This window comes from Barbus barbus (assembly GCF_936440315.1).
Source record: "Barbus barbus genome assembly, chromosome: 47".
Taxonomy (NCBI): domain Eukaryota; kingdom Metazoa; phylum Chordata; class Actinopteri; order Cypriniformes; family Cyprinidae; genus Barbus; species Barbus barbus.
In genome coordinates this window covers 4,404,370-4,430,052 of record NC_136725.1, presented here as the reverse complement: position 1 = coordinate 4,430,052, position 25,683 = coordinate 4,404,370, and the positions used below count along the sequence as shown (strand labels likewise).

The window sequence follows — 25,683 nt, the reverse complement described above, 5'->3', positions numbered from 1 at the left end:
TCTATCTATCTATCTGTCTGTCTGTCTGTCTGTCTGTCTGTCTGTCGTCTATCTATCTATCTATCTATCTATCTATCTATCTATCTATCTATCTATCTATCTATCTGTCTGTCTGTCTGTCTGTCTGTCTGTCTGTCTGTCTGTCTGTCTGTCTGTCTGTCTATCATCTTCAAAACTACTTCAAACATTTAATAAGTTGAAAAGTTTAATATAAACATATATAATCATAAAATAATGATGAAGATCTGTACACATGACATTTTAAAGTCATTAAATGTGTTTTCAAAAACCATATGAAACCAACATGAATGTAATTTTAAAAACTTGTGTTTTAAACGATTATTTGAACGATTTGTCATTTTATTTATCATAGATATCTTTATATATCCATTGTTTTGGAAAAACCTATAAAACACGTTTAAAGTTACTGTAAGACTTCAGTAGACTAGAAATATATGGAATATTTCAATGGTACTTTTTGTAAATGTGAACTATACCTTTAAACTTTTGCCATCTTTAAGAGTTATTTGTATTTGCAGAAGTGACTTTCATATTAAAAAATCCATAAACCAGAGAAATAAAAAAGAAACAAAAAAAAAAAACTCATTCAAAGTCTATCAATCCGTCTCTGTCACTCTCTCTGACAGCTTGCCCAGACGGCCTGTCACAGCTGTTTCTCTCCGTATCTCTTTCCCTCTCTCTCGCTATCTCATGTTGGTGCTGAAGGCCTGCTTTCTTCCCCTCTCCCCCTGCAGTCAGCATGTGTGAAGATCATTGTGAAAGCGAGGCTCTAATCAGTCGCCATCACTCACTGCCAAACAGAGCTGCGCTTTGTCAAACGCCACCTCCTCATCAGTGCTCGCCGCACTGTAGCTGCCACACGTCAGCTCCAGCCGTTTTGTAATCCATCACTGCATGTCATGTTCCAAATCAGCCGTCCAATCCCGTCCTTGGGATCTTACGGCTTCCTCGTCTTCACTGGGATTTACTCAGGTCATTTTAATCATACATCGGTCACATTTTATGAGGGTTAAATTCTTTGCATGGCCCTCAGCCTCATGAAAGTACATTTTCTTCTCCATGACTTGAGTTTTTAATGCCATGGTTGGGACTCGGGGCAGCGCCGAAGGGAATATCTCCATGCTTCTTTAAAAGTACAGTGCTTAATAGATGCGACTGACAAACTGCAATGCAAAGCTTTGTTTCCAGACATTTTTGACTGGAGGCCCATGTGGGGCACAAACTCGTTCAAGGGTAGAATAAGGATTTCAGTTTTAAGGAATTTAATCATTTTAGTTCCACTATTAGGTAGAGGAGTAACAGTACACTAAAGTTTTGGTATGGGTCGTTTGGTCTCGATGGCATGTGTACGAAGCAAATGCAGCATTGTTTTAACAATTGCATGTGCAGAATTTATTTAGAAACTTTGTAATGTATGGCTGGGCGATATGCCAAAAACATTATTTCAATATTTTTCCCCATGTCATATGATATCAATATTTAACACAATATTCATTCACCATTAATGGAGAATGTAATGCTTTCCACATGTTTGTTAGACCTTGTGAATGAATGTAAATAGAACTTGTTTGTTCGGAATTAAATTCCACAGTGTAGCTGCCTTTTAATTTAGGGCCCCATGAAATCTATTTTATTTTTCCCTAATTTATTTATTTTTCCGGATTTATTTTTACTTTAGATAGTTGTTTTTTTTCAATTTAATACAATTATATAATCAATGGTGTGTAATAAATGATCTAATAAAACTTTACAAAACAATCAAATCAGTCTTTTAAATATAAACGAATTGTTATATTTTCATTTGATTACAAATAAACACTGCGTTTTTATTTATTGTCAAATAAGATGCTGCACAACAGAACTGTATAAATGAACACATGGATGAAATATATCTCGCTTGTGTGATATTCCTTAAAAATAAAAATCTTAATATTATTAATTTGGGAAGTACATTTTAGCATATAATGGCAATATATTTCTGTCATAATTTCTTCAAGTTAAACCGAGCTTTTATTTTGGTGGTTTCTCATGAAGATCTTTGAGTTTCAATGTGTATTTGACAGTAGTTTTTCACAAACGAAAAGCTGAAATGTGTCTCACTGGCTGCTTACACCCAGTATAAAGATGCATTTTCCTCAATCTGATCACAAGTGGGATATTGGTGTGAACGGGGTCTGAAAAGTTTTGAGCTTGTCAACGTTCATTTCATGAATGAATGATGCATTTATATAGCACTTTATTGTGTATTATTGTATACCCAAAGGGCTTTACAATCATCTGGGGGGGGTCTCTCCTCAACCACCACCAGTGTGCAGCATCCACTTGGATGATGCGACGGCAGCCACAGTACAACAGCGCCAGTGCGCTCACCACACACCAGCTACAGGTGGAGAGGAGAGAGAGTCATTGAGCCAATCAAGTGTATGGGGATTATTAGGCGGCCATGATAGACAAGGGCCAGTAGAGGGAATTTGGCCAGGACACCGGGGTTATACCCCTACTCTTTACGAGAAGTGCCATGCGATTTTTAATGACCACAGAGAGTCAGGACCTCGGTTTAACGTCTCATCCGAAAGACAGTGCTTTTTGACCGTATAGTGTCCCCATCACTATACCGGGGCGTTAGGACCCACACAGACCACCTGCTGGCCTCACTAACACCTCTTCCAACAGTAACCTAGTTTTATCGCAAGGCACTATTGCAAGGTATAAGTAGCATAAGTGAACTACTGTAGAATTGTGCACAATCCCAGTTTTCCTAAACATGAGACATACTTTTATGTTCATTGCTTCAAACTAAATTGAAAGCATACAGTTTCAAAGCAGCTTGCTCTCCTGTCAGATGCTTGTGATGTTTAATGCATTTGATATGTGTTTTCCTCAGCGCTTAACTTACATCTTGTGGTTGCGTCCTTATCTGTAAATGTGAGAAAGTCACACCAGTATTTCCACTCTGTAAAAAGGCTCATCCTGGCAGCAAGTATCCATTCACAGGTTTTACTGAAGGAACAGCTGTCAGTAAAACAGACAGAGCACAATAGAATAAAAACGCAACAATTCTGACTAAAAGATACGTTTTCCAAAAATATTTTGTATGTAAAAGTGCAGTATAATGGATTCACTGATGACAATGATGACACTGATTTCTGCACCAATTTACAGGGTTATAAGCAGTTATATTGATGACTTGGGAGAGAGTCAATCATTGTTTTGTATTTTGTAGTGGCTAATCAAAATTTAAAGGTGGCTAGATGTGTAGCTGCCTGACTGAAAATGCTTTGTTTGTTTCTAAACTCAATGTTTGGGCTGATGGTGACACATTCCCTCCATGCAGTATGTGCAAGATCCTAAGTATACATACATAGTGCCCATAAGTACACAGTATGGTAAATACTAAGTCAAAGTTGCTTAGATGATACACGTGTGATACACAAAATGTGAGTCTGTCCATGCATTTTTGGGGGCTCAAGTGTGTAGTGCTGAAACCCTATTATAATTGTTAGAATGTCCAACGATCAGCATTCTTCACCTAAAAGTGATCAGGCAGACCAAACCATAAGTTGTAGAGACTTGAAACTTGAAGGGATGGTAGTATTAAAAAATGTCATCAAGGCTCATCCTAATTGGCCTTATGGGGGCACTACAGCGATCAAAAGAACGAAATGGCTCATAACTCCTAAACCGTTGCAGGCTAAAGTGTCTTATATCATTGGAATCCTTGGCTCACAAAGCCTAGGATTTGATCGACACCTTGGAGACATTTTCAAGTATTTTGGATATTTTGATTGACTTAGAAATTGGTATGCAATGTGTTTATCCAAAGTCCCAGAAGTGTTTATGAGGACATTTGTGTATATAAAAAAACATGGCTGCCATTGGCCAATGAATTTTGAGCACCTATTACATAAGCTTAACAGAAGGCGATCGAAGCGAACCTTGGTGGGCATGTTCTACTCATTGCCCTAAAGGTCTATACGAATTTTGAAACAAATCCACCACTGGGTGGTGCTAATAATAATAATAATAATTCGTTACATTTATATAGCGCTTTTCTAGGCACTCAAAGCGCTTTACATAGTAAGGGGGGTATCTCCTCGTCCACCACCAGTGTGCAGCATCCACCTGGATGATGCGACGGCAGCCATAGTGCGCCAGAACGCCCACCACACACCAGCTTATTGGTGGAGAGGAGACAATGATGAAGCCAATCAGTAGATATGGGGATGGTTAGGAGGCCATGATGGTCAGAGGCCAATGGGCAAATTTGGCCAGGATGCCGGGGTTACACCCCTACTCTTTTTCGAAGGACATCCTGGGATTTTTTATGACCACAGACAGTCAGGACCTCGGTTTAACGTCTCATCCGAAGGACGGTGCTTTTTTTACAGTATAGTGTCCCCATCACTATACTGGGGCGCTAGGGCCCACCCAGACCGCAGGGTGAGCACCCCCTGCTGGCCTCACTAACACCTCTTCCAGCAGCAACCTAGTTTTCCCAGGAGGTCTCCCATCCAGGTACTGACCAGGCTCAACCCTGATTAGCTTCAGTAGGCAACCAGTTTTGGGCTACAGGGTGATATGGCTGCTAACAAGTTTTATGTCTCTCTAATCATGTGGTGTTTCACAGATTCACACAATATGCATGTCATTTGATAGATCTCCTCAAACTGAGCAATTTTGCCTCAAGAACTACTGCTGTCAATCAAATTATTCATTAAATATTCACAATTATTTAAAAAAACTACTTTTGCCAGCTAGTCCTAGGTTTTTCACTCAACCTTAATCGAAGCACTCTTGATCAATAATTACCAAAAACACACCAAAAAAACAATGAAATATATCCTTTGGTAGCTATAACAGTCCAAGGGGAGTGGCCAAGTGCAAGCAAAAACCTATATCTCCCAAATGAAAACTCAGAATTTCATGAAAGTGGGTGAGCAAATGCAACATGCAATTCTAAATAAGCATGTTTCAAGTTTATGTAAGTTTCATGGAGATCGGATCATAGGTGGCGCTATAACTGTTAAAAAGTTTTTTAAAAATCGTTTACTTAGTAAATTGCCTCTATTGGCTGCAAATGGTCTTGTTCATCTATGATCTGAGTGGTTACATGCTTGCTAAATAAAACTCATTTTTTACACATGTGCTTAAAGCACTTGAACCCTGGTAATTGCTGCTTGCAGCTATATTTTGGTTAATATTTCTCATAACCATTGCACAATGGAAGAGGAGTTTTTGGTGGTTCTGATGGTACAGATTTTTATTTCACATGAGGTTTCAGAAACATTAGAAAGTCCAGTGTAACAAATATGTCACAAACCAGACACTTCTGCGTTCAGCTGTCGTGCAAAATTGAACTAGCAGAAGTGGAGTGATTGAAGAGACATGAGCGAGAGTCCAGCTATAATACTGACAGCCTTTCAGAGCTATTTGGCTGTAATGAGAGAAAGTGTCCAGACATCAACAATATCTTCAGCACTTCTGGTGAGTGTTTAGAAGAAACAGCTTTTAAGGCCAGCACTGAGTCATGTCTAGAGTTTAGAAGTCATTTAATGAAACCTGAAAACGTTTGGAAGGACAATTTGTTGTCTTGATGACTCTTTATTTGAACTGTGTGACCTGAAAGCAAAGCGCTGGCTATAGCGCAAACCAACTTTAATGGTCAACTAATGTCAATGGTAATGTTAACAATACAAAACTGATGTTACAATTCAAAAATGTTCACCTGGGCATTACTTCATTTTAAAAAGTGGTCAGGAGTTATTTTCTGAATGATGTTTCTTGGTCAATAGATAATCTTTTTTGGCTTTGAATTCCACATTTTTTTCTTAAAATGCTTTATAAATTTACCTTACCATACAAACGTACAAAATTGAAGCCATCGAGTGCAACAAGAATGGAGTCAGATACTGGCAGATCCTCCAGGAAAACCCGATTCAGTCTGCCAGAGATGTGTGTGAACACAATAAAACTATGAAGAAATAACTTGAACAAAAAAAGTTGGTATTCAGTAATGGCCAAGCAAGAGTCCTTGAATCCTGCAGTAGAATGAGCTGAAAATTACAGTCCACAGAGTCCATCCAACTAATCTGGTGAAGTTTGAATGCATTTGCATTGATGAATGAGCCAAACTTTAACTGTGCAAAGCTCACAGGCACACAGAAGACAACTCTCTATGTCTGTCATTCTGAAGAGCTGAGCATTTGTGAATCAGAATATATATTTTGAATCACAAATGTGTTGAATTTATTCGGTCACTTAGTCAGCCTTGGTGTCCATAAGATACAAAATGCAACGGTGTCACTCTAAAGGGATAGTTCACTCAAAATTTAGATTTCTGGTATCACTTACTAATCTTCATTTCATTTTAAACGTGTATCTCTGCTTTCATTTGTGAAAAGCATTTAAAAGGCACTTGAGTGTGCCCTTGAATGTGCTAAGATTCATGCTTGTATACTTGAAGTACATAGAGTATGTGATTGACTTTAAAGCTACGTAGCACAGCTTTATTAACAGAGTCTCATGTTTGGAAAGTGTTGTTCAATAGCATTTAGAGTAGCTAAGGTGAAACGTCATGCTTGGCTTTTGTAAATTTGAATAACTAGCGTGATATATTGTTTGTACTTGATGAACTGTTTGGTCTCTTCTCACACAGGAGCGTGTGGTAGTGGAAAACGAGCACTGGTTGGCGGTGGTGCCGTATTGGGCGACTTGGCCATTTCAGACGCTGCTGTTGCCGCGAAGACATGTCCTCCGTCTCCCTGACCTCTCTGCCCAAGAGAGAGACAGTAAGACTTTTTGTTTACATTATAGCAATATAATATGCAATATAAGTATATTACAGTTGATATTAGTCAAAATGATACTGTGTCTCTGCAAATTTGAAGATAATGACTAATTATTTATTTAACTTTTCATCATTGATAGGTGTTGCAAAATAAATAAATAAATAATAACTTTTTTTATTGATTATCATTTAATTTCAGCAGTAATTTCATAATTTCATTTAAGGCCACTGAGGCACTCATAGCACATAACAATAATAATAATAAAAATAAAGATATATATTCTGTATTTGTATGTACATTTATATATATATATATTTTTTACATTATATAATTATTTTCTGTACAATTATTTGTGTGCACACATTCTTGCCAGGATTTCTTTGTTTTTCCCCTATCCTATCTTATTTGGTTATTTTCCTGTTCTTGTTAAGTTCCTTGATTACTCCTCACCTGTTTCTGTTCTCCCTCATTACGTTCTATGTGTTTATAAGTCCTGAGTTCTCCCTGAGTCTTTGTCTGCTCACTCGTCCATTTACGTTGTGTTTCATGCTATTTTGATTTATTAAAACGAAGAAAAGGGCGTGCTGTGGGGTTTGCGACAGGCTGGTGGGAGGTTGGAACAGTATGTGGAGGATTTCCTCGAGCAAATTGATCTCGTCCTTTTCCCTCCCGCTCCCACTGGAAGACGCTGGATCTCCCCAGCTCACCCCACGCCGAGAACCTCCACATACCACCCCAACGGCTTGGACCGCCTGTCCAAATCCAGACACCCCCTGATCCTCCGGAGCTCCACCTGCATCCTCAGCCCCGTGCCGCCATCTGTGGCGAAGTTAAGGCCGCCGTTCACGGCGAAATCCAGGCCGATGTTTGCGGCTCATCTCAGCCCGCCGTCCGAGGCTCAGTCAAGCACGCCTTTAGCTGGGAAATCCAGGCCGCCATCTGCGGTGAAATCAAGGCCGCCGTCCGTGGTTCCCTCAAGCCCGCCGCCGTTCGTGGGCAACGCAGCCCAGCTCCAGAGCCCGCTCCAGGACAGAACCCTCCAGGGCCCGTTCCAGAGCCCGCTCCTCCAGGGCCCATTCCAGAGCCCGCTCCTCCAGGGCCCATTCCAGAGCCCGCTCCTCGACAGCGCCCTCCAGTGCCCGTTCCAGTGCCCACGCCTCCAGAGTGCCCTCAAGTGCCCGCACCTCCAGAGCGCCCTCCAGAGTGTCCCCCAGATGTCATAGTTTTCCCCAAGAAAAATTTTTTTTGGGGGGCCATATGTCTGTGGCAAAGACTGCTAAGGCCACGGAGGATCCGCCATGGCCTCCCGAGTCCTCGGACCCACCATGCCCGCCCAAGCTTACTGCGTCGCCCTGGAGGTCTCCCGTGTCTCCATCCTGGTCTAGCCTCCAGGGCGCCCCCTCCTCAGTGGATATGTTATGGCGCGGGACGTGCCTATCGGGATGGGGGGATAATATCAGGGTTCTGGACTCATTGTTCTTTGTTTTTCCCCTGTCCTTCCTGAGTGTCCTTATTTGGTCATTTTCCTGTTCTTGTTAAGTTGCTTGATTACTCCTCACCTGTTTCTGTTCTCCCTCATTATGTTCTATGTGTTTATAAGTCCTGAGTCTTTGTCTATTCACTCGTCCATTTACGTTGTGTTTCATGCTATTTTGATTTATTAAAACAAAGAAAAAGTACTAACCCAAGTCTCCTGCATCCTTCCCACCACACAACTCCTAACAATTATTTTTTTACATTTTTAGAGAGAGAGGATTTTATGAATTTATACATATTATATCATATTATTATATTATGACCTTTATTTGCATACTTAGCAACACTTACCATTGGTGGAAAGTTTAATTATAATTATTTATTATTTATTATAAATAAAAAAAAATAACATACATACTAGTTCTGTCAAATGTTTAATCATGATTAATCACATCAAAAATAATAGATTGTGTTTACATAATATATGTGTGTACTGTGTATATTTATTATGTATATAATGCACACACATCCATTCCTATATGTTTAGAAAAAATTTATATTTACATATTATATAAAATAATATATATATATATATATATATATATATATATATATATATATATATATATATTTTTTTTTTTTTTTTTTTTTTTTTTTTTTTGAATATATACATGTATGTGTGTGAATTGATATATACATAATAAATATACACAGTACACACACATATATTATTTAAACACAAACTGTGTTTGAATGTGATTAATTGTAATTAATCGCTTGACAGCACGAATACATACAGATACATACATACTTTAGTTGGCCATTGGTCACATTTTGTTCTGCAGTACACATGTGTATAAATCTCAATAGCACAAAAATAACAAAAGATATCACAGTTCAGCTTAATTTGTTGTTACTTTTACTTTTGTCCGTGACTTTATAGTCATTCCATTTGGACTGAATTATGAGGATGTTTTTCCCCTCACAGTCAAATTTATTTTACCGCTGTAAATTCTGTCAGTCACGAAGAGAGCCGCGGGAGAGAGCTTACATTTAGAAACTCCCTTTGTTTCGCCGTCCGTGCTTAACATTTCTGTCTGAACCTTTAAAAACACCTCGCTGTATCTCTTCCTCACATCTGCTTTGACAAAATATCTTCTTAAAACCTCACGTCTCCTTGTCACATCGCCCCGTGCCCTTTTTTTTTTCGCATCGGATTGATACACACGTAGACACACACTTATACACACCTACGCGCTTCTCAGTTGTTATTAAAGTTGCCCTGTCAGCGCCAGAAAAAGTAAAAGTAAAGGAGAGGCTTTCGAAGTGAAGCTGTGACACCAGATAAACATTCACCTCCTGGATACGCGTCTCTCACGCTTAGTTCTGACAGACTTAATCCAGTATGTAAATAAACGTCAAGGAAATTACCGATCAGGTCAGCCGTTGTCAGAAAGAGCGGCGGGGAACCACACTAGATCACAACCCCGCTTTGAGCCTGCCAATTACAGAGGCCGTCACCCAGTCGACATTCTGACGCTTTCAGACTCGAGGGATGTTGTTTGTTTTTCTGATAAAGCGCTGTTTTGAATTGTAGTTTGAAGGCTTGATGACACATGTTGATGCTTTTGTGGAATCTTCTTTCTTTCGGGAATCTATCGCCTTTTATGTTTGCAAGGATAACTAACCGAGATAATCCAATTCCGTGAATATACCGCTTCGAATTGCAGAGACAAATGTGTAATGCTTGCAACAGACCAATTATGATCTAAAGAACGCTTGTCTTTTTAAATACTCCTGAGCTTTATAGAAACTTTCACACACTGTGTTTGGTTTCAGCGTTTGAAGGAGACGTCAAGTGATGTCAAATGCGCTAACCGGATTAGTAAAAAATCTGATCCACATTCTGGTCAATCTGACTGACATAAAAACAACCAACAGCAGTTGTTTCTTTTTTTTCTGAAATAGTTGACACCACAGTAATCTCTTAAATAAAAGTATTGTACTTAAAGGGATAGTTCACCCAAAAATGAATATTCTGTCAGTAATTACTCACCCTCATGTCGTTCCAAACCCCTAAAACGTCTGTTTGTCTTCGGAACACAAATTAAGATATTGTTAATAAAATCCGAGAGCTCTCAGACCCTCCCATAGTCAGCAAGGGTCCTAACACGATTAAGGTCCAGAAACGTAGCAAGGACATCGGTAAAAATAGTCCATGTAACATCAGGTGTTTAACTGTCATTTTAGGAAGCTATGAGAAAGAAAACAAAAATAACAACTGGCGAATGGTGGCACGCCACAGCATACTGGATGAGGAGGAGAATAATTTTGTTTTCTTTGCACACAAAAAGTATTCTCGTAGCTTCCTAAAATTACGGTTGAAACCCTGATATCACATGGATTATTTTGCCGATATCCTTGCTATGTTTCCGGACCTTGATCGTGGTAGTAACTTTGCTGTCTATGGGAGGGTCAGAGAGCTCTCAGATCGTATCAAAAATATCTTCATTTGTGTTCTGAAGATGAATGAAGGTCTTATGAGTTTGAAACGACATGAGGGTGAGCAATTACTGACAGAATTTTCATTTTTGGGTGAACTATCCCTTTAATGGTATTGAATGTGCACTTGTAGTAAACAGTGATGTGAAAATGCAGTTGGTTTTACTTAATGCATGCTTTGAACCTAATGTTAGACTCTTTTGAAGACCAGCAGATTATTACTGAAGTGAAAACATAAAAAACAAAAAAAGACTTTTGAGTTTGAGTTTACTGTAAAGAAAATGTACTGTACTAAAATATGTAGTTTTATGTCAAATAAATATTTAAAATAAGTATTTTGGAATCTAAAGTTGTTATAAAATCAGCGCCATATGTCTAAGTTTTGTTACAAACTAGAAGCTGATATCACAAAAATTGAGGTTACTGTTAGATTTTGGCTTTGAACTTATTCCAAAATAGCATGACACCAAAACATCATTGATTTTTTAAAAATGCATTTTCCTGTCACAAATTTATACATTTTTGTCACAATATTACTTCCATCACAAAGTAGTCAACTAACAGCTTGCGCCAGTGCAAACTGTCTTTTGGTGTTAAAGTAGTACTGAAAGTGACATGACATACGGCAAAGTATGGTGACCCATACTCGGAATCCGTGCAGTGGGCAACCCGGAGCAGTTGGCAGCCATTTTTTATGCTGAGGTGGCCGGGGAGCAGTTGGGGGTTCGGTGCCTTGCTCAAGAGCATGTGGTCAAGTCGTGGTATTGAGGGTGGAGAGAACCCTGTACATTCACCCCTCCACCTCCACCACCACAATTCCTGCCGGACCTGAGACCCGAACTCGCAACCTTTGGGTTACGAGTCCGACTCTCTAACCATTAGGCCACAACTTCCCCCTATTCACAACTTAAGGATTTATTAAAGATGCACAGTGAAGAATTAGCGCTGAAAAGGCGTGGACACAGTTATTTTCGCGCCTGACCTTATTGAATATGCATTTATAGGAGTTTCCTTTTCAGACACAAAATTTATGGGAGGAGAGTATTCAAATGAATCACGCAACGAGATTTACTAACGTTTGCGCTCGTCAAATTACTGGTGTTTGCGCCATTATTTATCGCCCAAAAAAGCATGTCTTAAACTATTTTGCGCTTGAAAATGGCTGCAGTTATTGTTGCTAGAGGAGGCACTGCAAAGAACAGAGAGTGCGTGGTAGAAGGGAGAGGATTTTTTCCACACATATTAATTTAGCTGGAAATCCAGAAGAACACATCGAACATATCGTATGCCAAGCCATGTTTTTATTTGCTTCAGGAAATAAAAGACAACTTGGAACCCTCAACTAGGAGTCACGCAATATCAGGTCTATCAAAACTTATAGCAAACCTTCATTTTTTGGCCTCCGATTCTTTTCAGCATACTGTGGCTTCTTTATTTCTTTATTCTTTATTTGCGACTACACTAATTTGCGCTGTGTTTGGTATATTGCATTGGTCGATATGTAAATGAGATATTGCGTCTGTCTTCTTTAATTTGCGTTGTTAGTAAATCACCCGCAGAAATTTCCCCTCCCATTGGCACTGTTTTGTAAAACTGGCCCTAAGTGTCCAAAAACATTACTTTCATCTCACATGTTCTCAGTAGTCTGTTATTTTATGTTCCAAACTTGAAGTTGATATCACAAAAATTGAGAATTTGTTTAGGCATTATTCCAAAAATATCCACCGGATGACACTAAGGCCCTGTTTTCGTTTTAAAACGCATTACTTTTGCTACGGTTACGCCTATCGTTTAAACTACTCCGGCATTTTCGAGGTCGAAAACGGAGACTTTTGAAAACGCTGCAGACCCCGTTTTAGTTCGAAAACTCTGGGGTTGCGTTTCAGTGTAAACGGACCGTGTAAACAATAACATTATGCTCATTGTTTTACCCATAGATATGTGTGGGTAGATTCCCCATTCAACCGCTCCAGGCACGCAGATGCGTCCGCCATCTAAATAATAGGGAATATACCTATATGGTTGTACCTGCATGAATGGTCATGTGACATGCGTTTTCGGTTGTGTGTAAGCAGAGATCGTTTCTGAAACGCAGCAGAAACGCCATTTTTTATGCATTTTTCTGTCACAAATTTATAAATTCAGCTCACATGTTCTCAGAAGTCTATTATTTTAAAATGCATTGTTTTAGTAATAAGTACTCTTTTTATTTGTATGCTAAAGTGAACTTCTTTTTCACAATGGAGACAGCAAGTGTCTTCATCAGTGCCACAGTAGTGATAATTCACTTTGTGGGGAAACTATACCAAGTATTGCATTTAACAGACTTTCCATGACGTCAGTAGACCTACATTTGATAACTCAGCCAATCTCTGCTGGAAATCCTTCATTTCAAATCCTCTAATGCATTTCGTAATTTGCACCGAGACCATTTGCTCACTCTTTCTGATATTATGCACAGAAAAATGCATCAATCATGCAGATGAACAGTCTAATGTATAATGTAGATGAAAATAGGCCTCATCAGCTCTTGTTTAACATGGAGATTGGGAAATTGTTTCGAATTGTCTGTGAGCTGTGATACTCTCCCATTGTTCCAGTCGAGGAGACTGCCTGAGGATCACAGACTTCCAGCCTAGCATGTAATCTATTTTATCGGCTGACAAACCAAACATTTCCCTGAGTAAGTGCCGGAGCTCTCAGCAGTTTTAAGGCCAATGCCTAAAAACTGCTTCATTTGAATGCATGTAACTCATTATTGCTTAGTTAGCACAAGCTTTCTTAACCGAACTAACAAAGGGTGTTTTTACACTTGATTTATTTCCATCAAGTCACAAGTCACAAGAATTAGACGTACATGTGTACTCTGCAAATTAACTCGAGAGGTGGTCTGAATACATTTGTCTTTGTGCTTGCAACAATTTTGGGCATTACATGCAGAGATGCAGCAGATTACTGCAATCTGCCATACTTTACTAGGACTGTACAGCACTCTGACCTGTATTGGCTCTTAAAAATGTTGAATGTGCACTTGATTACATTGCATCTTTGGATATGCTTGGTTGTAACACTAAATAACTGCTGCCACAATTGCTAGAAATTGCAGGTGGTTTGTGAACAAGATGCAGTTATGTTTTTATTATTGGAGTTAGTATGAAGTGAATTAACCCTGTATTATGAATTGAGACTTTTTTTCTATTTTCTAATCTATTTTTAATCTATAAATTTTTTTTCCCCCCAATTTTTTTTTATTTTTATTTTTTGATTTAATGGTTCAATTAAACCTTAGTAATAGAAAAGCATGTCTTTTACAATGTAACAACAATGTATTAAAAGGTAAAACAATTAAAAATTAAAGGAAATTTATTAAAATTACAACTTTAACGCCCTATGAAATCCCCCCCCCCCTCCATTTAATTTCTTTCACATTTTCCCCTTTAATAATAAAAAGCACATCTGTTCAATTTAATTTAACCATTTAAATATTTATTTAAATTTTCACAAAAATAAAACCATATGAAATATGAATTTATCTTCTCAGAAATTAATTCAATACAAGCCTATTATCCAAACAGTGCCCATTAAATGAAAGCATGAAACAATTTAATTAATATTGTAAAATGTAATAAGATGAAAATTGAACAATTCCTTTTCATTTTTATGGCAAACAAAGTGCTGCACAACAGATGTTTACTGTTAAAATGAGTGGAAGAACAATTATGTGATATTCCTTAAATACAATTATTATTATTTTTTTATTACTTTAAGTACTTTCTACTCTACAATGGTAATATATTTAATAATAATATAATAATAATAAAATGAATAATTAAATAGCTCATTTTGTGCTTTAACATTCATAGACACTGGCATGACAAAATCACCATATTGCAATTTGGTTACGTTTACAGACCAACTTTTATATTTATTATCCAAAATCAGAATCAGAATGAACCAGAAATTTGCCAAATTCTGTGACATTTTGAGTTATACTATACATTAATTTTTTTTTTTTTTTTATATATATTTTCCATCTGGATTCTGCAAATCCATCTGTGTTTCCCACATTGCTGGTCATTGTTCACAACCGAAAAGAACCAAAATGATGAGGTTTTTGAAGGGTTTTAACCTGTATGCTCTGGGTTGCAAGCAGAGATCTGTATCTACTAAGCCACATAAGTCGTAAAAAAAAGTAAAGTCGTGACGTATTGTCAAGTATGGTGACCCATACTCGAAATTGGTGCTCTGCGTTTAACCCATCCAAGTGCACACACACAGCAGTGAGTAGTGAACAAATGCACACACACACACACACACCGTGAACACACGCCCGGGGAGCAGTTGGGGGTTCGGTGTCTTGCTCAAGGGCACCTCAGTCGTGGTATTGAGGGTGGAGAGAGCGCTGGACATTCACTCCCCCCACCTACAATCCCTGCCGGCCGGGGACTCGAACCTGCAACCTTTCGCTTACGAGTCCAATTCTCTAACCATTAGGCCACGACTTCCACATCATGCCATAAAGGTGCAAACTACCCGAAAGCAACATCTTGTAATAAATATTGTCAAACTTTCTTTTAACTTGTTGGACCAAGAAGTGTGATGCTGTTTTTGGCTCAGCTGTTCCACTATCAATGTTTATTAAATCTGAGCCCTGATTTTACTGTCATTATTTTTAAATTACCAAGGCAGCTGTTGTTTTCCTGGGAAAAACAAGCTTGCGTTCACCAGCATGTCTTGAAATCATGAATCACTCTTGAAGGACAAATGCAATTTGCTGACTGGAGCGGTCAAAAGGTCGCTTCTTTCTGAAACGATACATGTTGTCATTTCATTTAGCGAGGGAGATGCAAACCATCCATCTTAGTTTTGGTGGCTCTATGTGTGAGCCTAGTTTTGTTTGGCTGAAAAACAAAATGAATGCACCTCCTGGCCATGAAAGGCACTCGGGTGAAATGCATGGCGTCTGTAATGAAACCAGGCTGGATAAAACCCAAGCAATATTGGTGGAAAATTGAAGTCAGTTCTTCCCAGTTTAACCTTTTTTTTTATTGTTCACTCTCTTTCCTTTCCCGCAGGTCTGGCATCCATAATGAAAAGACTCCTGACGAAATATGACAACCTCTTTGAGGTCTCCTTCCCCTATTCAATGGGATGGCACGGTAAGAGAATGAATCTGATATTGCAATCATAGAGGAGAAGTGGGGGAAAATCAGCAATGAGCCTTTTCCCCCACATATGGGATGTGTTGCCAATTGTCTTGTTTCCATGGAGAACAATAAAAAGGAGGCAGGGAAAGATGCTCCCTTCCTTTTTTACTGCCCTCTGCTCAGTAACTTGTGGCATTGTCTTCGGTTCAGCGTTGCATGTCAGCTGTGCAATGTGGTTCGAGAATGGATGTTAAAATGACTCGTGGCCTCAAGTAAAACCGTCGAGGGTGTTTTAGGCTAATTGCTTGCGGATTTATCTCTCTGATGGCTCTTTACTCAATGCTGCAAAAATGCTTTAAATATGTTTCTTTGATAATGGGAAATGCGGACTCATCAGACTGGTGAATTATTCATGAGCAATATTACTCTCTGGGTGATTACTGTTGTGTGCTCTTCTTAAAACGCTGCTGTGAATGTAAACTCAGGGGTATGGCTGAACTACACATACTGAAGATGCTTAATCAGTACAGACAGACAGACAGACAGACAGACAGACAGACAGACAGACAGATAGACAGATAGACAGATAGACAGATAGATAGATAGAAAATCTGAATAAATAAATATTAATCCTGGACTGACAGCTGAAAATTGTGAAAAATGTAATAGCTTGTGTAGTCATCAGTCTGAATATAAGTACACTGCATTTATATTCTCATCGTGCCACACACGCTCACTGTCAAAGAGCCGCTCGTGGTGAAGCATCGCTGCTCACCTGTAGAAGCAATGATAGCAGAGAGTGATTGACGCCTTCTGCTGTGCTCTAGACCCTGGACGCCCTTCTCAGCGCCACGGCCGAGGGTCTGCCATGGGACACGGCGCAGAGCCCGACTTCATCTCCAATCTTGTTATGGCCTCAGCCGAGTGACCGCTATACACTCAGATGATTCTCATAGTCTGTCAATGGGAGCTTTAGTGTCAGGCCACAAATCTGACATCTATCGCCAGTAAACCGGTGAATCTCTGACCTATTGCAATGCACGGCATAGCTCCCCGCCTTTCCCAGCATGCTCTGCCTGGAACTGACTCAGCCATCGTCGCTTTCCATGGAACGGCTTAATGAAACAGATTCTCCGCCATCTTCTTTTGCACCTCCATGTAACGTACACTTAATGCCCACAATGTTCATTATTTGATGATGATATAATCACCGGCGCTCTGCTGGACATGCCCGGCTGTTGTTTTACCCAGCGTGCATCAGCAGCGAGAGCATCCATCATGTAAATGATTCATTCGCTTCATTCAGGCTCACATTTGCCAAGCGTTCGTGAGCTTCCACTGCACTGTTACAATTAGCGATGTGCGAATTTAAAAGGGAAGAGAGATAATGAGATGCTTCTACCATTAGTGAATAATGTAAAATGACTTTGTTAACACGGCCTGAGGCCTCACACACAGGACCATTCATTTAATGTGCAGTCTGACAACCTTTTTTCTGTGCTAGAAATATGAAGCGCAGTAGTGTTGGAGAGTCTGAATTTAGGCTTTTAAGAGTTCTGCAAAAAAAGCTTCTGTGTAGAAAGAAAATAGTGTGAGAAGTTGGAAACGCTCAGGTAATGACTACCTAATGAGTAATGGGTAATGAGTTTGTTCTGATTAACACCTTGGCACTGAACTACACATGTTTATGTTTAAAGGGTTACTCCTCCACAAAACGTACCCCCATGTCGTTCCAGACCCGTAAAAGCTTTGTTCATCTTCGGAACACAACTTAAGATATTTTGGATGAAAACCGGGAGGCTTGTGACTGTCCCATTGACTACAAAGTAACTCTCACTGTCAAGGCCCAGAAAAGTATGAAAGACATGGTCAAAATAGTCCACCTGCCATCAGTGTTATGAAGCTACAAGAATACTTTTTGTACACAAAGAAAACTAAAATAACGACTTTGAACAATTTGTCTCCTTTGCGTCAGCGTAGCGTCATTTTGGAGAATATCCGCTGGACGCAAACTGCATACGCTGTTCTTTGTCAGCTGTGCCAAATAAATAAATAAATGCCTTTTACTGTCATTTTTGATCAGTTTAATGCATCCTTGCTGAATTAATTTATAAATTAAATTAAATAAAAAATATATAAAAACCAAATATAAAGATTACATTTATAAAAACTATATTTTTAACTTAATTTATTTTTTATCAGCTGTAATTGACCCATATGGAAACTTTTTACTGGACAAATAAACTAAAGTGAGAGAGAGATTATGTTTTATGCATTAAGGCAATTTATTCTAGCTGAAGAAAGACTCCACTGAGATCTTCCTCTCGGCCACAGCTGCTAAACTCCCTGAAGAACAGTTATCCTCAGCTATTCATTATATCATTTTTATATGAGTATAGAATACAATCCGACATCTCCACAGACACATTATGGCCTTATCTGCTCATAGCTTTGCATTAAATGCCCAAATAACAGTTTCAGTCCTGGGTGAGAACATTGTTGTTATCCTTTCATAAGGAAAAAGCATCATACAGGAAAAAGCTTTTCTCTTTAATATTTGTGTGCACAGGTTTTCCTTCACCCAGGTCATTGTAGGCGTCTTTGTGAATTGATTGAATAGCATCTGGACATGGTTTATTCCAAAGGATAAACTAAGTCCAGATGCTTTTGACTGAATTCACCCAGACGTTTCCTAATGTGGCTGTTGCATCCAAAAAAGACCCGTCTTGTCCTGCTCTGCCATTTATGTTTCAATGACCCATATCATTTGTTATGAATAATGAATGTTATCCTTTTCAGTTGAAAAAACATAGAAAGGCATCCAAATTAAGTCCATTCAAATTCTGAATTCACTTTTGTATTACACACTGAAAAATACACTTAGAGTGCTTCACTTGAGTTAATAGATTTTAGTAGTGTTCACTGAGATAAACTTTACTAGAATTATTGCTCAGACTAAAGTAAGTGCACTTCAATAAATGATTTTCTTCCTTAGTATTTTTTTTAATGCATCATAATTATATTAATGTAACAAAATCAAGTGACTTTATGCTTTAAACAAGAAAAAATGTCTGCCAGTAGGGTTAGAAAAATAAACATGTTTTCCCTAATTAATTTAATATTTCTAAATAAATACATTTTAAAAGAAAAAATAATATTTTCTCTTGTTTCAAGCATAAAGTCACTCATTTTGATATTTTCTTTAAAAAAACAAGTAATTTTGCTTCTCAAGTAAATTGATTTAACAATGTTTAGATATTTAACTGAGAATTGTATATATATGTGTGTGTGTGTGTGTGTGTGTGTGTGTGCAAAAAATGTATGTTGTCTTGCACACTGTAGTGCACTTTCTATGGGCTGCTCAGTCGTATTTAAGAAAGTGTAAAAGTCTAGTTTTATTAATTTATTTCAAATCCACCAGACTCAACTCTTTATGACTTTTTAATAAGGATCTTTAACAAAAACTTTGACAGGGTTGTCAGGGGATGTATGAGTGGAAAAATGTGCTAACGATGGCAGTGACGCTAGACTTGAGCTCTTGGCCCATCTTTCGTGTGCTGCACGGGGCAGAGCACCGTATGACCGTCCCGTCCAATATCAACACCTGAAAACTGCTCTAGATCACAGCCAATAAGTCTCTCTGTAAAAGCCTTACTCAGCACTGCCCGTGGCCTAGAGAGCATTATAAAATCTGATTTATAGCTCAACCAATAAGCCCAGCCAGCTTTCAATTATTCACCCATGGATCATACAGTAGTCACCTTTGCTTTTTTTGGTTGAATAATGCAGACAAGATTATTAATTTCTCAGTGAATTGGATTTGTTTAATTTTTCTTTATAATGCTCCTGGGTATATTAATCTCTTAAATTGAACTTTTGCTTGATGGATTTTGTATAAATATTTATCAAAATGCCACTTGTACAAAGTGTATTACATGGTATAGTTCTTTGAGGAACTCAAACTGAGATTCATAAACTGCGATCAGTCATTAAATATAAATGAATATTGTTTGTTCAGCGATATTTATGAACATTTACAGGACACATATGGTGAACAATTCATCATGTGGATAACTACTTAAACATGATGACTTGAACGTTAATGGTTTGCAAATGATCGTTTAACATGGGTCCAAATGCATGTCCTCTACATTTGCAGATGCAGAACGACTTTAAATCTGCTTTACACTGTCAGATATTAATAATGCGTTACTGATTTGAGACTTCTGTTTGTAAATGGTCAGGACTGTTTTTGGCTTCTCCTTACTTTTTATATTTTAGACATCCATCAATTAGTGATGAAAAAAAATAGCTGTGCTGGTGGAAACAACACGAAACCATGCTACTGCGACAATCAAGAGCGGCTTGACGGTGTTTAGTGTCCAGCAGCAGCGAGCAGAGAGTGTAACAAAGTTCTGTGTTCAAATGCACGCAATAGGCTAAAGCTTGCCGCAAAGCACCGGCAAAAGTAAGTACCATGAATGTGTCAGGGGGAAATAGTAAGGACATATTTGCATTATGTACTAATATACTAGTGTTTTCTGAGTCCGTGTTGCAAGGATGAAGTTACCGATCCTGACTCGCCGTCTCCTCATTAGACGCTCCTTTAGAGAGAAATGTATCTTTACAGATTATGATTATAATGAAAGAGTTTTTGTTCCCTATCGATACTCCACTCGTACTGCGTCTTGCTAAAGACGCTATGGGAAAAAGCCTTTTTTCTCCTTTACTGAAGCCTTATTCAATCACGCAGTGAAACTGCACGATCATTGGTTCGTGCAGTGTGTTAAAAACGAACCAATGTGTCGGCAGCGGAGCTGCATGAGTCTATGGCCAGATCCCGCCAGAATGGGCGGGGTTATCTGGCTATATAATCGGCCGTCTGGCCATAGGATCCTCAGATTTCTTCTCCTTCAGCAACGACATCTCGCCTTCGCTGATCCCAAGAAGCCGCCTCGCCGTTGACACGCCTCGCAGCTGAGCCAGAGACCTCCTGCCAGCTGAGACGCCGCTTTCACCGCGCTCCAGCCCCGCAGAAGCCCCGGTCTGTTCGCTGCCGCCATCCGGTGAGTGCTATAAAAATGCATATTTATCGGCGTTGTTGCAAATGCCGCAACAGCGAGTGTGGCTCGTGCAGGGAATCCTGCACGATGCAAAAGAGCAGTGAGCGCGTGCCGCCTGTCTGGGTCTCGCCCACGCACTGACTGCGCGCTTACTGAGACAGCTCGTTCGAGTATGAGTCTCGCTCTTCCCGCTCGCTGTCCGTCTCTGTGGAGGCAGCTCCGCTCTCCCGTTTCCCCTCTCTCAGCAAAGCTCGGAGAATGGAACATCAGAGCCACGGAGCTTCCTGCAGCGCTCTGATCCGCCGGTGTTCACACGTGAGAATCAGAGCTCCTCCTTCATTGGGCGGCTCTATTCTCTTTGGCGGACCGGAGTGGAAAGCTATGTGTGTGCGTCACTGAGACTGCGCTCACACAGGCAGCCTGCTTTCACCGAAAGCCGGGCTTTGCTCTGATTTGCTCGCGGTCCTCTATGTAGCAGGCCCCGCCTCCCCCCTTCTCTTCTCCCAGTCACCTCGGAGACAGGAACAGTGAGTGAGGCTGAGCAATCAGGTTTGAGTGATTTTTCGCGCCGGCATAGCCCCGTGTGTTTCACTCTGCATACAGCGCTTTGATCTGCCAGCGCGTGTGGATTAGCGCGCCTCATTACATTGAGTGGCTCAATCCTTCTGCGCGCATTGTAAAATGCTGCGCTGGGCGGCCACCCACTCACGTTTATTTTCTCCCAGTCACCTCGGAGAAAAAGACGGTAAAATCGCATGGCTGGGCGTTCAGGCTTGAGTGATTTTTCGCGCCGGCATAGCCCCGTGTGTTTCACTCTGCATACAGCGCTTTGATCTGCCAGCGCGTGTGGATTAGCGCGCCTCATTACATTGAGTGGCTCAATCCTTCTGTGCACATTGTAACATGCTGCACTGGGCGGCCCCGACTCTCGCGTTTCTCTTCTCCCAGTCACCTCGGAGAAGGAGACGGATATAAAAAAAAAAAAAAAAAAAAGGCTTGAGTGATTTTTCGCGCCGGCATAGCCCCGCGTTTTTCACTCTGCATACAGTCTTTGATCTGCCAGTGTGTTTACACTAAGTATTAGCGCCTCTTGCAGCTCTTTGATCTGCCAGCGCTACTTTCATTATGAAAGCTTCAGTCTGTCCCTGCCGCGCTCACGGTCCCTTTCTTCAATGAAGGTGGCCACGCCTCCCCTGCTCTAGTGTTTCTACTCTCCCAGTTATCTCGGGGAAGAAACTGCAAGCTCCAGGGTTCGCGCGATCAAGCTTGAGTGAATTTACGCCAGGGCAGCCCCGCGTTTCACTCTTTGATCTCGGCTCGCCTTCTTCAGTGAAGATGGCCCCTCCCCTCGTCCGCTACGAGCGGATCTGGGAGGATGCGCGCGGCACTTTTGATCTGCTGGTGTGTTTACACAATGGTAATTAATACCCCTCTTCTAAGAGTGGTTGATCCTTTAGGCAGATCGAAAGCAAGTTGTCACTATGATTATAACTGACAGCTTCAGACTCCTGACGCTTCTGGGCTGTGCCCACGGCCCAAATGGCCTCTGTCATGCCTCCAAACACCCCGTTTAGCTCCGGGTGCCGATGGCAATGAGTTTGTGGTAAATACTGTTGTGAACACTGGGCCCTTTCAAAAAGCGCCCACACAACTGATCGCTGTTATAGCAAGGAAATAAAACACAAACATTTTCAAAAGGGAGCACATTCCTCTCCCTCTTATCACGAGCTTCAGGTCCCCGCTAGGCAGCCTGCCACTCGAGTTTATCCAGCCCCTTGCCACGCGGGCCAAGGCCTGGAGGGCCATCCCCGGAGTGTCAGAATGGGTTATACGGATAATAGAACGAGGTTACTCACTCCAATTCGCTCGCAGACCCCCGCGCTTCAGCGGCGTGGTCTCCTCTTCTGTAGACGGCTAGAACGCTCACGTTCTACGTTCAGAAATGATGATGCTGTTGAAAAAAGGAGCCATAGAAATGGTTCCTCCAGCTCAGAGCGAATCAGGCTTTTACAGCCATTACTTCCTCGTTCCCAAGAAGGATGGCGGCCTCCGGCCCATCCTCGATCTCAGACGCCTGAATCGCGCCCTCGTGAGGAGGTCGTTCAGGATGATCACACTGAAGCAGATCCTCTCGCAAATTCGCTCAGAGGACTGGTTCTGTTCCCTGGACCTGAAAGACGCATACTTTCACGTCCAGATAGCCCCCCCATCACAGACGATTCTTGAGATTCGCCTTTGAGGGAGTGGCTTATCAGTACACGGTCCTTTCCTTTGGACTGTCCCTGGCCCCACGCACTTTTACGAAGTGCATGGACGCGGCTCTTTCCCCTCTCAGGCAGATGGGAATCCGCATTCTCAATTACCTCGACGACTGGCTCATTCTGGCCCAGTCAGAGGTACAACTACTCTCACACAGAGCCCTCCTCCTCAGCCACCTAGAATGCCTGGGGCTCAGGGTCAATTTTGCCAAGAGCGCGCTGTTTCCCAGCCGACGGGTGTCGTTTCTGGGAACAGTTTTGGACTCCGCTCAGATGAGAGCTGTGCTAGCGCCGGAACGCGCTCTGGCCATTTAAAAGCTCGCAGCCTCCTTCCAGAGCGGCACCGCTCGCCCCGTCAAAGCGTTTCAGAGGATGCTGGGCCTCATGGCCACAGCATTGCCGGTGCTACAGTTGGGCCTGCTTCGCATGCGGCCCCTTCAGCGCTGGTTGAAACCACGGGTTCCGCCCCACACATGGCGACATAATCGCCTACATATCAGGGTGAGCCAGGCCTGTGTAACAGCCCTGGTCCCCTGGAAGAACCCACGATGGTTCAGAAAGGGTGTGACCATAGGGATGGTCTGCAGCAGGAAAGTTGTCACAACAGACGCCTCCAACATGGGTTGGGGGCGCTGTGCGAAGGCAAACCGACCTTTGGTCGAAGGCGGAGCAGAACCTCCACATCAACTGCTTAGAAATGCTAGCAGTGTGTCGAGCCTGCCAGTTTTTCCTGCCAGAGCTAAAGGGACGACATTTGCTGATCCGCTCAGACAACATGTCAGTGGTGTCCTACGTAAATCACCAGGGAGGTCTCTCCTCGAAGCGCCTCTTCCTTATGGTAGAGCGACTTCTGGAGTGGGCTCAGCTCAACTTGCGCTCGCTGAGAGCAGCAAATTTGCCGGGCAGATTGAACCGAGGAGCGGATATGCTATCACGGAGCAACGTCCCCTCAGAAGAGTGGATGCTCCATCCGCAGACGGTTCGAATGATCTGGAGAATCTTTGGCAAGGCCGAAGTAGACCTTTTTGCCTCCAAAGACAACTCTCACTGCCCAGCCTATTATTCGAAGGTCAAGGACGCGTTGGCCCATGACTGGCCCAACCTCCTCCTTTATGCATACCCTCCGATCGCTCTGATTCCTCAGGTCATCAGGCGAATCAGGGAACAACGACACAAGGTCTTGTTGGTGGCCCCCCTGTGGGAGAACCAGCCTTGGATGTCAGAGCTGACCCAGCTGCTAACCGCAGCCCCCTGGTCCGTGCCCCTGAGACGAGATCTCCTCTCTCAGGTGAATGGTTTGTGGCACCCTCTTCCCAAACTGTGGGCGCTTCACCTCTGGCCGCTCAACGGGAGCCTACCAGCCTCCCAGAGCGAGTGCTAAATACCATTTCTGAGGCTAGAGCCCCATCTACGAGACGCCTCTATGCCCTTAAATGGGCGGTTTTCTCCAAATGGTGTCTAAACCGCGGTGAGGACCCCCCTACATCTGAGTTGGCGGTGATTCTGTCCTTCCTGCAGGAACTGCCGGATAAAGGACGCTCTCCCTCCACACTCGGGGTGTTCGTATCGGCAATAGCGGCCTTCCACGCCCCTATTGCGGGCCAATCAGTGGGCAGGGACAATGCTATCGTCCGTTTTCTAAGGGGTGCCAAGAGGCTGAATCCGCCTCGGCCCCTTACTGTCCCTACATGGGACTTACCCACTGTGCTGAGGGCCCTGAGGGGCCCTCCTTTTTGAGCCGCTCCAGTCCACGAACCTTTGGTCACTGTCGCTGAAGACTGCTCTGCTACTAGCACTAGCGTCAGTCAAGCGAGTAGGAGACCTGCAGGCGCTCTCTGTGAGCCCCGCCTGCCTGGAATTTGGGCCAAACGACTCCAAGGTCGTCCTAAAACCAAGGCATGGATACGTACCTAAGGTACTTTCCACTCCGTTCAGAGCTCAGGTCATCAAACTCTCCGCGCTTCCTCCCTCCGAGGAGGACCGGGAGTTAATTTTGTGATGCCATGTTAGAGCCCTACGGATCTACTTTGAGCGTTCCGCCTCCTTCAGGCGCACGGAACAGCTCTTTGTTAGCTTCGGTAACCGCGCCAAAGGGCTTCCGGTCACGAAGCAGAGACTCTCTAAGTGGATAGTGGATGCCGTTACGCTGGCTTACTCTTCCTTGGGCCTTCAATGCCCCATTGGAGTACGAGCCCATTTGACTAGAGGCATTGCCTCGTCACGGGCCTGGTCTAGCAGTGTGTCTATTACAGACATTTGTGCGGCGGCCGGCTGGGCCTCGCCGTCCACATTTGCAAGGTTTTATAAGCTGGATGTACCGGCCTTGCAGGCCAGGGTCCTATCTGCTTAGATGAGTATGACTTATGTTGTGGGAACAACCCTAACGGAGAACTCTTGACTGCACGGGCACTCAAGCTCTCTGATGGGT

At 41.8% G+C, this 25,683-nt stretch overlaps 1 protein-coding gene across 1 annotated transcript in view; it reads left to right on the top strand.

Moving 5' to 3' along the window:
• The window catches only part of galt (galactose-1-phosphate uridylyltransferase), a 104,385-nt gene that overhangs the window by 56,542 nt on the left and 22,160 nt on the right, over positions 1-25,683 (top strand). The window contains exons 8-9 of the mRNA XM_079410493.1: positions 6,677-6,809; positions 15,863-15,946. Coding sequence (XP_079266619.1) covers positions 6,677-6,809; positions 15,863-15,946 — 217 coding nt within the window. The remainder of the gene's footprint in view (positions 1-6,676; positions 6,810-15,862; positions 15,947-25,683) is intronic.